The sequence below is a fragment of the Hylobates moloch genome, unplaced genomic scaffold, assembly GCF_009828535.3.
Source record: "Hylobates moloch isolate HMO894 unplaced genomic scaffold, HMol_V3 SCAFFOLD_7, whole genome shotgun sequence".
In the NCBI taxonomy this organism is placed as follows: domain Eukaryota; kingdom Metazoa; phylum Chordata; class Mammalia; order Primates; family Hylobatidae; genus Hylobates; species Hylobates moloch.
Window position 1 is genome coordinate 111,229,505 of NW_026652282.1, and position 12,894 is coordinate 111,242,398.

A 12,894-nucleotide genomic window follows, 5' to 3' on the forward strand; every position below is an offset into this window, starting at 1 on the left:
TAAAATGGTGCTGCTCATTCACTTAGGCACTAAACACAAATCCAGGAATGGCCATTTGAGCTGGTAAGTAAGGCCTGCAAGGGCCATCTTATTCTCCATTCCCTAATTCTCCTTGTGACATACTAGCTCTCCTCTCAATACAGTCCTCTGAGATGCTGGTCTCCTAGATTTCTTATTGGTCTGGAAGGATGTCTCCTGTTGACAACCACGTTCAAAAACCAGAAGAAAGCATAAAGATCTGTTTTTTTTTTTTTCTAGCAAAAGAGACCAAGATGATCTATCCAAGCAACGCTGATTGATTATAAAATCCTCTCAGTTATGAGCAGACCATACTAAGTAAAATCTGGGTCCCTGCCAGGGCTTGGGCCATGAATAACTAATTCCTATTTAAGGTAGGAGATGAAATATTTGTCTGAAGTCACATGTCAAAGATTCATATTTATCCTGATGAGGCAAGGTCATTTGATCTATGCCCTAAACCACTGAATGTATCCCTTAGCAAACAGCTCTAATCTTTGTACTGTAGTGGTGGTTCCCTTGGTATGCCACCCAATATGACTAGAACTATGGAAAAATCATTCATGAGGCTTGGGGCACATGCAGAATCACCTTCTAATCACTGAATGTATATAAAACCCCAAATGCATCTAGAAAAAAAGTTTTAGTCAATTATTATTAGTGAGACATTTTAAGTAAAATATGGCCACCCTATCTTTACACGTTTTAAAGTGAATCTAAGGAGAAGCCTGTTCATTACCGACAAAATGGATCTCTAGATTACTTCCACATGAACTGCATTGACTGGTGGCTACAAGTAGTGTGACTTAGTCTCAATATTCCTCTTTGCCCTTCCAATATGTTGAACCATGCCTCACTGTATATTACAACCCATCGGTTGAATAGCAGTGGTTCGAGTGATGTATGAATAGCTGCTAGCAGTGGAAGATTCTTAGCACCAAATGTATATTCTCATGTGCCTCAGACCACACTCTGTCTCTGCCACCATCAGCACATGGGGCAGTTATGAAAAGAAAAGACTGCAAATGATGGTGTTGAGCAATCTGTATGCTTCCTTCTTTACTAACACACTTGAATTCCTTACCAGACTGCATTAGAAACATGTATCATTTGTACTGCAACCTGCACACAAAAGTCTACTGTTGTGTGCATAAAATTCAACCCTGCCTAGCAAAAGAAAATTTTCCTGTCTTCTGTTCTCTAGGTGAAGCTTTCGTACAAACATCTATGAAGCCCTTGGGTATTCTTTGGAAAAAGAAGAAAGCTTTCTTGTACACTAAAACATTGTGTCTTGTGTGGAGAAAAAAGCAGAATATTACTTGGATTTGGAGGGAAGAGCGTGCAGCTTTTACAGTGTATGATCTCTTTTACTACTGGCATATCTGGAGGAATTGGTGGAGGTACTATTCCCAAACCAGGCATCATTGGAGTTATTGGTGGAATTCCAGTCATCATTCCAAGAGCAGGATCAAAGTCTAAAAAAGGAGAAGAGAGAACAATAAATGACACCAGGCAAGGTTAAGTGGAGATAGAATGTTACTCTGTAAGCTTCAAATCAAAGGCCTTTCTAAGACACAGGCAAAATATTTAACAAGCATGGTACTTAGTATTCCCAGGTCTTAAATATTATCTTATAGTTGTTCATTTTCCTTTTGGGATGGGGCTGTTTTGTTTGACCAGGGCTTATTTAAGTCTCTGCGTCTCATTGTGGCATCCAAGGTCTTTCATAGCATGGCCATGCCTTGTCTACTGATCTTGCCTCTACTAGTTTCCAACACACACTCTCTGCTCCATTCCGAGAAGGCTTTTTACTGTCCCTTGTATATGTTTTCTTTGTACAGTACAGCATGATATTAAGGGCACAGAGTTTTGGGGATCAAGCAGACCTGGGTTTTAGGTCTACCATTTGCTTAGCAGGATGAACTTCCATTTCCTCATCTGCAAAATAGGGTTAATATCACCTACGTTACAGGAAGCTGTGAGGAGTAAACAAAATGATGAATCTAATATGCTGAGCATAGGTTTGATAAATAACTATTCTCTGTGGCTTTATTCATGTTTTTCTTTCTGCCTGGAATTATTTGAGCCTCCGCAAATTCTCCCCATGCTTCAAGGCCTAGCTTAAGTGTCACCTTCCTTGAGGAGGCTTTTCCAGATAATTCTGGTTCACTCTTGACTTTGCCTCTAAAATCTATTGGTTCTATACCTGTTACCACTGATTTTTTTTTTTATTTTGCATCATTCTTTGTTTAATTCAGGGATGCCTCTAGCATGTGTGGGGGCACCCAAACAAGTATTTTTTGTGGGGCCTATCTACGTACACGGTTTGTTTCACTGCTAATCAGTACTGGCAGCATTTTCGTGGCACAATCTCACACGATATCATGAAAGAAATACCACACCAGCCAGCTGGAGTGGTTTCCTTGCCAGGCCACTCTCCTGGAACCAAGACTCTGGGGAGGATTCCATGAGTCCTGAAGCTTCTTGGGGCATCTAGTTCACTGCACATAGAGGTTAGAGGATTGGATAGTATCCCAAAGGGGAGAAATGGGGACTTGGGTACACATATGTCCAGTTTAAGATTGGGGCTTCTCAGATGATAATGCCAGTCACAGTCAGTCCCAGACACTGGAGGGGAACTTGGAAAATTTCAAGAAAGGTACTTCTTACAACCAGAGTACAAGGAAGAGCTGCTCTGGACCCAGGACAGCTGCCCTGATGATACTGCCTGCCTGGCCAGTGCTTGGCTCTGGAAGGAGACTTAGAAATTATCCAGGTAGGCATTCCAAAGCACAGGGGCCCCTGAGGAGGAGCCCCACTTGCCTGGGTCTAAGGCCAGTATTGATTTCATTGTTTAAATCTTGTCTCTAGGTCAAAATGGAATTTCTTTGAGAGAAGGGAGTGCACTCTACTTCTTTGTTTCTCTGCCTTCCACTTCTGCCTTCGCTATAGAACCACACACAGTGGACTGCAAAGGAAGAAAGTACTGCAGCCTGAGGGGTTCTGGTAATGCAGAGACAGTTGCAGCAGCAGTAGCAGGCCTTACTCCCAAAGACTTCACCATGTTCACCACACAGGCCAGAGGAGCAATGCCTGTACACATGTCCTTAAATTGGCCCTGAAGTCCCCTGGGTGGCTCTTTGTCTCTAAGATGCTGGACGAGGTCAACCTAAACAGCAGGAAGAACCCAGGATTTCCACAGAAGCAGAACCTCAGGTCTGACAGGCACAATAAGAGGGAGATCTGGAGCTGAGCAGGCAGGTGGCACGTGGACATCCCCTGTTACAAAGGCAGCCCAAGCAAGCTAGGGCATTACCCAGCCTCTCACATGCCTTTTTATCCTGTGATGTCAAGACTCTGAAAATGTTTGGGAAGAAAAAAATTCTCCCAAGAGGAAGTTTTATTTTTATGAAAATATTTACTTTTAGCCCTCAAATGTCATCTCACTCAACTTGCGTGTACACACACACACACACACACACACACACACACACACACACGTACTCTCCCCTTCCCTCCCTCCCACCCATGGCTCTCATATCTATACTCTACTCTCCTCCATATAGTAGTTATGTGACGTTGAATAAAGTTTCTTAATATCTGTGTGCCTCCATTTCCTTTTCGGTAAAAGTGGGGGGTTAATATCTGTGTGCCTCTATTTCCTTTTTGGTAAAAGTGGGGGTAAATAATGGCATTTAGCTCAAAGGATGAAAGCACAGAACAGATATATGAAGACCTCTGGCATGAGAGATAGTCCTGATAGGTAAGTTTCCTTCCTTCCATTTAAAATGTGAAAACTCACACTGATAAATTCACTGATTCAGGCATTCATTCACACATTCACAAACATCTGTGATAGGTTTCCTATATGTCAGGCTCTATGCAAGTGTTGAGGGTGGTGTCTAGGTTTCCTGTTCGATCTTAGAGAACTTAAGGCTTCTGATACCCTGTCTTCCCATGCTGTAAAATAAGAGCACTATGGTTAAGAATGCCATTTATGTCTTCGGAAAATTTGATTCCTCACGCAGAAGATTTTGGAGAAACTGTTAACATTATCTTACCCATTTACAAACTGTTATTTTTCGTTAGGAAAAGATCAGATTAGATTGTGTGCCAACAAAACAATCCCATCTATTTTTCCTCTTCTACTGAAATGTTTGTCTTCCTTTTATTGTTCTGCCTGCCTCCTTGTTATTCATATAGCTCTGTCACTCACAACTCTACCTCACCACAGATTACAGAAACATCAGCTCATTAAACAAGTTCTGCCACTTCGGCTGAGAAGGAAATGTCTGTCTCCATGTACTGTCTACTAATAAATGGAGACAAACAAAAAACAAATATACAGGATAAATATAACTCCTGACTGATGTACTTACCACTCTGCTGTTTCATATAATTACATTAATATTTTATAAATTCATTTAAAAGCAAACGTATTCATTGCATATGGCTAAAGCCAGAGTAGATAAACTCCCCCTCTTCCTTTTGTTCAATATGCCAGGAGTTCCATAGGCTACACTGCCCATAAGGGCTTGCTAGAGGGCAGGTTGTACATGACATTTCAAAGGCTTCTATCACGTTGATTATTTCTTTTGTTTATCTTTAACCATTAAGCACCAAAGTGAATGTGGATTTCCAATGTCAACCAAGAAAACCATTTGAAGTCATGGGCTTTATACATATATTGCAGAACCTGAAAAATCAAAAGAATTCCAGCAATTTAAAACACACTGGGAATAGAACACCAGAGAAATTCTCTCCGTTTTCCAGGCCCCTGGCCTGGCTTGTGGAGTACTACCAAGTATGTACCATTGCCACTTATATTAGGAATTCAAACTTTTAAAGATTTGAAATCATATAAGAGAGTAATGGAAAAGGCCAAGATACTCCTCCAAAGTCCTTTTCACAATAAATATCCTGTTCTATTTTGCATTTACCGTCTCTTCTAACACCATTTCCCCACTGCCTTCTTGACTCTTGGCATGGCCATTGCTGAAAGAGCCATGACATGTTGATTTGTATTCTCTCTCTCTCTCTTTTTTTTTTTTTTGAGACGGAGTCCCGCTCTGTTGCCCAGGCTGGAGTGCAGTGGTGCGATCTCAGCTCATTGCAACCTCTGCCTCCTGGGTTCAAGCAATTCTCCTGCCTCAGCCTCCCCAGTAGCTGGGATTACAGGCATGCGCTACCATGCCTGGCTAATTTTTTTTTTTTTTTTTGTATTTTTACTAGAGAAGGGGTTTCACCATGTTGGTCAGGCTGGTCTCAAACTTCTGACCTCAATTGATCCACCTGCCTTGGCCTCCCAAAGTGTGGGGATTACAGCATGAGCCACCAGGCCCAGCCCGTATTCCCTCTTCTGATTCATGTACTTCCCAAAGTCCCAGCCCACTGGAAATTCTGCAAATGCTGTCTGTTAGCTGGGGCCAGCTTGCTCTTCAGACTTGCAACTCTACCATGTGATTTCAAGTAATGTTTCCATGTAGCTTTGAGCCTTCCTGCTACCTAGCAACTTGCACTCACTTACTCAACCTTGGCAGAGTGATTATTGTCCATTCTCTGTACACATCTGAGCCAAGGAATTACAATGGAGGCAAATGTCATTTCTGTGCAGCTACCCAGTTATCGCTATATCTATTCATTTAATATTTTGATGACAGGTCCTATGTCAGGTGTTGGGGTTGCAGAAATGAATAAGACAAAAATCCTTGGCCTTATACTCTAGTTTGGAAACAACCACGTAAACAGTTACAATGCTGTACCATCAATGAATCACCATAACTGTTTATTAAGTGCTTAAAATGTTTTAGGTTCAGTGCTAAGCATTTTATATAATCACATTCTAAAAGATCTGTGAGCTTAGATATTGTTATCCTTCATTTTATGGATAAAGAAATTGAGGTTCAAGGGGGGTTTAGTTACGTGCTCAAGTTTATACAGCCAGTAAGAGGCAGACCTAGAATTCAAATCCAACTTGGTCTAATTCTAATGCCCATAACCACTACACTGCCTCTCGATGTAGTATGACAATGGTTTCAATGAATTAATACGATTGCAGATATAAAGTGAAGCAAATATGTTCAAAAAATAAGGCATATGAGCAACAAAATGTTTACATACAATTCTTTTTCCCCCAGTATGGTGGATTAAAGTTGGATATAAATTCTTTGATTCTCCTTCCATCAAGGTAAGGGTCTATGCCCCTATCCCTTTGAATCTGGATGGGCTCTAGAACTGCTTTAACCAGCAGAATATGGCAGAAGGGATATTGTGTCCTTTTTCAGGCCCAGGCATTAAGAGAAATGCAATTTCTACCTTTTGTCTCTAGAAATGTGTGATACGGGAGCTTTTCATCCTCATGGAAGGCTGACTACACTGCTAGAGAGACCATGTGGAGAGGGACTTAGAGCAAATGGCAGAAGACGGATCCAGCTGAGCCCAGTCTTGTATCTGTCCTTACCAAGGTGCCATGCATATGAGTGAAGTCTTGAAATCAGCCTGCCACAACTGAGGTATCCCAGTCGATATCATATAGAACAGAAAAATTGCCCATCTCAGTCCTACCCAAATTCCTCATCCAGAAAAATCGTAAAATATAATAAAATGATTGTGTTTTAAGTCACTAACTTCTAAGGTAGTTTGTTATATAGCAATAGATAAGGAGAATATCCAGCATGGCTGCAGTGGAGTGTGATTGGTTAATAGAGTTAACAATTTTCAAGGAATGAAAATAGAAAGTACACTAAACAGCCAAACTAGACTGACCATGATTTTTCTCAGATTTTTGAAAAGGCGCTTTGGGATCCTGCAGGGCACAGAGCCACTGTCTTGGGCAACTGTTGCCACCACACTGTTGCTATATGGAAGGACCATTGTTCAGTTAGAACAATGTCAGATGACTGACGCTCTACTAGGTGTACTAAGATAACAGTTGTCTACAAAACCGTAGAAACCTCAGAGGTGTTCTACATCTGATATGTGACAAAGACATCACACGTGCCTATTTTATGGTTCAATCCTAATAGTTTTTGGCAGGCCCGTTCATGCTGGCTTTTCTTTTCTTTCTTTTTTTTTTTTTTTTTGAGATGGAATCTCACTCTTATCATCTAAGCTGGAGTGCAATGGCATGATCTCAGCTCACTGCAACCTCTGCCTCCCGGGTTCAAGCGATTCTCCTGCCTCAGCCTCCCTAGTAGCTGGGATTACAAGCATGCGCCAATATGCCCAGCTAATTTTTGTATTTTTAGTAGAGATGGGGTTTTACCATGTTGGCCAGGCTGGTCTCGAACTCCTGACCTCAGGCGATCTTCTTGCTATAAAATGCCAACTTTTACCTTTGTGGCAGGGGAGAGGAATACTAGCTACCCATTAATTGGCTACTTATGAATTTTCAGGTTTTATACACTGCATCTGACTTAATCTTCACAACAATCCTAAGGGATGGGAAATAATATTCCCTATTTTACAGATGAGGAAATTGAAGCTGAAAGAGATAACACAGTAAGGATACACAGTAAGTGGCTCTCACTAAACATGCTCCTAACCATTAGTCTACACTGCTTCCCACAAAGTCCACAGTTTCATAGAGAAAGACAGATACTCTTTGTCAGATCAGTATCTACCTAATCAACCTTGTATGTGGGCTTCAAACCTTCCTATCCAGGACGCTATCCTGGGGTCGCTTATCTCTAAACCCAGAATTTCCTATTGAGATATTTGACACATGCATTGTCACAGTGTTTCGGGGCCTCTTTTTAAAATTCACTGTTGCAATTTTGTGCCGCAAAAGAAGTTGAAATTGTGGTCATGTAGCAATTGGAGGTAGGCAAAGGTAGGAAGTGACACACATTGACTATCTTGCTTACAATTTTCAGAACTGGACCCTGGTTCTTACTGGAAGCCCCTTTACACTCTCAGAAAGGCTTTGCCTGCACTTAACGACCTCTCCCCATCCAAGCGCCCCTGGCCCAATAAAAGCATTTCCAATCTTTTAGGTGTTCCAGAGACCCCTGAGCCCCAGGAGGTAGTTTTTACTCACAGTAAAACCACTGAAATGCAACCACAGATTATTCCAAAATAACTATTTCAAATAGGATCTAATTATATACGCATAATTAAGCTATTTTATAGAAAGTTATGATTTCAACTGAGCTACATATTTCTGAGACACTATTGTTATTTCTTTAGAGTTCCTACAAAATTCATTGGAAAATTAAGAATTATGCCTGTGTACTGGGAAATTTTAGCCCATTACAGTTCTGCCTCCTTTCTACATAGTTCCTTTAAAAGACTTTTTAGGCAGTCTTTGTCAGATTAGTATCTACCTACTCAACCTTATATCTCTCTTCTAATCTGAAGAGAGAACACAGATTTCCAAGGACAGCCTGGCTGAGCTGTGAGATGATTCTGGACTTCTCACCAGCCCTCTTGGAGGCACAAGTTCCCAAAGTTTTTCACAATGACTCTCAAATTCTACCTACATCTGTCCCGTTTCCCCAAAAGATCATCTAAACACTTGTTTCAGCTCAGCTGGAAAGGTGAGACAGGGCCTGGCTCATGTACAACAGCAAACAATCTGGCAAACTGGGATTGGTGGATTATGTGGCACAATTTCAGTTCCCAAAGGTCCTCCCAAACATATCTCAACTTTGATCCCAAATTTCCACCAGTGGAGCTTTATTCCTTTAGTGCAAAGTTTTGCAAAATCTCCCTTTGTAGCCCCATCTTCCCTCAACTCCTTTTTATTCATTTACACTGCGTTTTTGCCTTTTAGAACATTTGACAGGTCCAGAGTCATGCCCTCCAAAGGTATTCACCTTTGGGGCGCATTAGTGAGGACATTTCCCACTGCATCTGTGGTTCCCAGATTTCTGGATTTTGGAAATGAATAAAATTATATGCATATTTAAGGTCACCAGCCTCTTAATTTGACAAGAAAATAAGTGGGGAAAAAATAACAAAGAAACTAACCAATATTCTATTCATATAGTTCATAAAAGAAAGAACATTTTAAAACCAAAAATATAGGAAGCCTATCACCTCAGAATAAAGGGCAGTCCTTTCAATTGAGCAAATTTAGCTTCATGACAAATTTACTACATTTTTAGTTTTTACATTTTGCCATAAACGGGTCCTGGTCTACACACCAGTGTTTGGGCTTTTGAGATCACTCAACCATTTCACTTAGCGTGCTCCCCTATATATGAAACTTCCTGTGAAAAATTTCTTTCAGAACTGGAATGTCACACACACACACACACACATTATTAAGGGCCATTAAAAGCTTCACTTCCCCTGAGGACTGGTATATTTTTTCTTCATGGAAAATGCAAATTATATAACTGATCAGGTTTCCCTTTTTTGTTTTGGCTGCTTTGTCACAGGGGCAGCTCAACTTCAGAAATCAGGTGGGAATCCTATGACCTACACACCTGAATTTTAGTTAACTTCCCTACCTGGTCTTTGTCTTCTATTCTCATTTATATTTTCCCAAATGCTGATTTATTTTATTTTATTTTTTTATAAATTATTGTATTTTTTCATATACTGTAATCTTTCTTATAAGCTGCCTCAAAGTCTTTGCTGAATGAGGTGATGTAACTCAATAGTTAACCACTGTCTCCATACTGTATACCCTTGCATACCTTCCAATCATTGATGCACTGTTTCCTCTGCCTACACTGTTCTTAGTTCTTTCATCCTCCTGACATACTCCTATATATACCTGGACACCTAGCTCAAATGTTATCTCTTTTGTGAACCTTCTCTGACCACCGCCATCTACCTAGCATTTCCCCTCACCACACCTGGGCTAAAACAATACTTATGTACAAGTTTCTATTATGACACTTGCAACATGATAGTGTAGTGATATTTACTTTGTTGCCTCTGCCACTGCAACTTGAGCTTGAAGGCAAGGATTGTGCCATGCCCATATTGGAATCCCCTATATCTAGCTCAATAGATTTTCAATGAATGGATGGATAAATAACAGAACAAATGAACAAAATGAAAGGAAGGCCTTTGAGCTGTTGTCAGTAAAGAGCCAGCTCATATTCGAGAACATGTTGGATTAGGGAGAGAATGAGAAAGTTCTAAAAGTACTGGAGTCACTATAAGAGTAGGAAACTTTGTCTTTCTTGTTCATTGCTCTCTCCCCGGGGCTTCTCACAGTACCTTCATACCGGCAGGCTTTAGTGAATATTTCTTGTATGAATGAATGAATAAGCAAATAGTTTCACTCAGTTCCTTCTCCTAATAGTTTCCATGGGGAGTCTTTTCTTTTTAAATGATTGTTCCTATCACTGTGCATTTACTTATTCCAGCTAGTTAACGTCATGAAATTCTTATCTCAAAGATCCTCTAGCCCTTGAGCTTCATGTACTCTTCCAAAGGCTTTAAACAGTTTAAAATATTTCCATGAGAAAACAGCTCCACAGCATTTACCTACACAGACTGTGATGTCGAGCACCTCACTATCTGTATTTCTTGGTGTCTTCCCTGGGAGACAGGACCTCGTTCTTTGCGGGGACCTCAATACACAGTCTCTATTATGTTGACCATCTCCTGTTTGTCCTTCTGTGGCCCAGTTAATCTTGTTGTTACCAGTAATCAAGTCAAAATCATGATGTGCTTGTTCCCAAATAAAAATATGACAATACATAGATCATATAAACTCACACATTTTTGTTGAAATAAAGTAGTCTGTAATATCAAGATAAATAACTACAACATTTTTAACCTTTTCAGCTATATAACATAGAACTCATTCATATTCATAAAAGTAGGGTCCCAATTATGTCCAAACCAAATGATGACACCTCGGTCTTTTCTTTTGAAAGTATGACCTGACACAACAGCTAACTGCCAGCTGTTGTGTTAGTACAGGAGCTTGATGGCATGGGGGAGACTTAAATGAATATCTCCAGGTGTAGATATGCTCCATGGTGAATCTTGAGAGTACCATCAGTAGGTAGAATTCAGGTTTGTTTTGAAGAGACATTAATTTTATCTGGTATATATAATGTTTACATATTATTGGCTCTTGGTAAAATATATACCATGATGATGAACAGTGCTCTCCTTTCTCAGGATTGCAACTTTTTTGCCACTAAAAGCATACTCTATTTGTGGCAGATATTAAAAATAATACAAATCAAAGGCCAGGCCTTCCTGAGGAGCTTGCACAACAGTGGTCTGTCATGTATCATACAAACTCCTTCTTTCTTTCTGTTCCCATCAGAGTTGGCCTGTTGGATCCAGTGAGAAATGCCTCCTTAAGAATGAGCAGGGCTTTGCTCTGGAAATAAGGTCCATGAGTCTATATTTTCCAATATCTTTCATTATAGAGCAGACCCAGTCAATACAGTGGGGACATCATAATGAGGGACCCTTCTCTTTTTGGACTTCACAGGCTCCACACTTGGCTGCTAAGGATATTTTAATTGAGGGGAAAATAAAGGAAGCAGCAGGCAGTATTCAGCAAGTATCCCTTAATGGATCCATCCTTGGATTCATCTGGAATGACTGGGGCAGAACAATGTTCTTTAACCAGAGGGCCTGACTATTGGGTTCCACTAACATTAGTCTTATTTGACCAGCTTCTCAAAGCAAATACTCTTGCAGGAAAGACAGCTGCCAGCCAGAGGGGACCTCTTGATCTGCCATCATTATGGATTAACTTTATTGAACCAAAGCTGTACGAAACACCATGTTAGTTGAAAGGGAACTCCACACCAAACCTCAGAGATAGCCTGTTTCTACTCCCTACTCAATGAATATAATAATTATGCCAGACATTGCCTTCATGACAAGTGTGTGTCCAAGAGATGCAGCATCCATGACAGTATAGATTAGAGGTCTCTGGGGGAAGTGAAGAAAGCTTATATTATTGTTAGTTTTTCATCAATGTCAAAAGACTTTTCTATTGTCACAGATAGGCCAGATGAGACAGGACAAAGAAAAGTCTGCTGGCTCAGTAGGAAACCTCCTGAGGAGCATAAAAGTAGCTGAATTACTGAGCCTTTGATGGGTGACTTCAGGCAACAGCTCCATGAGGCTTATTTGTTGCCTTTTCCATTTTAAGAAATCTTGAGGCATGGGGAGCTGATCTGCCTTTTCCATTTTAAGAAATCTTGAGGCATGGGGAGCTGATCAGGGAGATGTTTTAACCCATTGTAAAGATGGCAGGCACTCTGTTCTCCAGACCTTGGCAAGCAGAAAGGTGGGAAGCATTGGAGTGTCGTGCCAACCTTCCATTTCTGTGAAAATCCCCACCAGATTTATAAGGAACAGGCATCAGCACTGTCAGACATATACTGTTCTCTTCACCTGTTGCTGTCCAGTATTTCACCAGGCAAAAATTTCACCCTTGCATTTACTGTCCTTCACTGTTGTTAAAGGTAAAGATGAGTCATAATTCAACTTTTTGTGAGCCACATCGCACATGTGAACTTGAAACAATAATAACAATAGCTGAGTTAATTGAGGAATTACTGTGAGCCAGGCATCATTCTAAGGCTTTACATTATTAACGCATGAATCCTCATAACAACCCTATAACAAGGTGCCATTATTATCTGCATTTTACAGATGAAGAAACTGAGGCATAGAGAAATGAAGTAACTTGTCAACAGTCACACAACTAGTTAATGACAGAGATTTGAGCATAGGCATTCTGGATCTAGAACCCATGTTCAAATCTCAATGGTAAATTGCCTTCCTAAAATAATACAGAGACGAGAAAAACCAGTTCACACATAACTTAAGTGATTTTATACATAGCTTTACAAAGTATATCTCAGCCTGATGTTATTGCCCCATGCACTTTAAGACAAGAAGGGAACTACTGAACTAATACCAGCATTTCTATGACCA

General features: G+C 40.5%; 1 protein-coding gene across 2 annotated transcripts in view; it reads right to left on the reverse strand.

The window, feature by feature from the left end:
• Positions 1-12,894, reverse strand: part of ENOX2 (ecto-NOX disulfide-thiol exchanger 2) — a 294,849-nt gene that overhangs the window by 69,727 nt on the left and 212,228 nt on the right. For both annotated transcript variants that reach the window (XM_032757614.2, XM_058441768.1), the window contains one exon: positions 1,338-1,493. In XM_032757614.2, the coding sequence (XP_032613505.1) occupies positions 1,338-1,493 (156 nt within the window). The remainder of the gene's footprint in view (positions 1-1,337; positions 1,494-12,894) is intronic.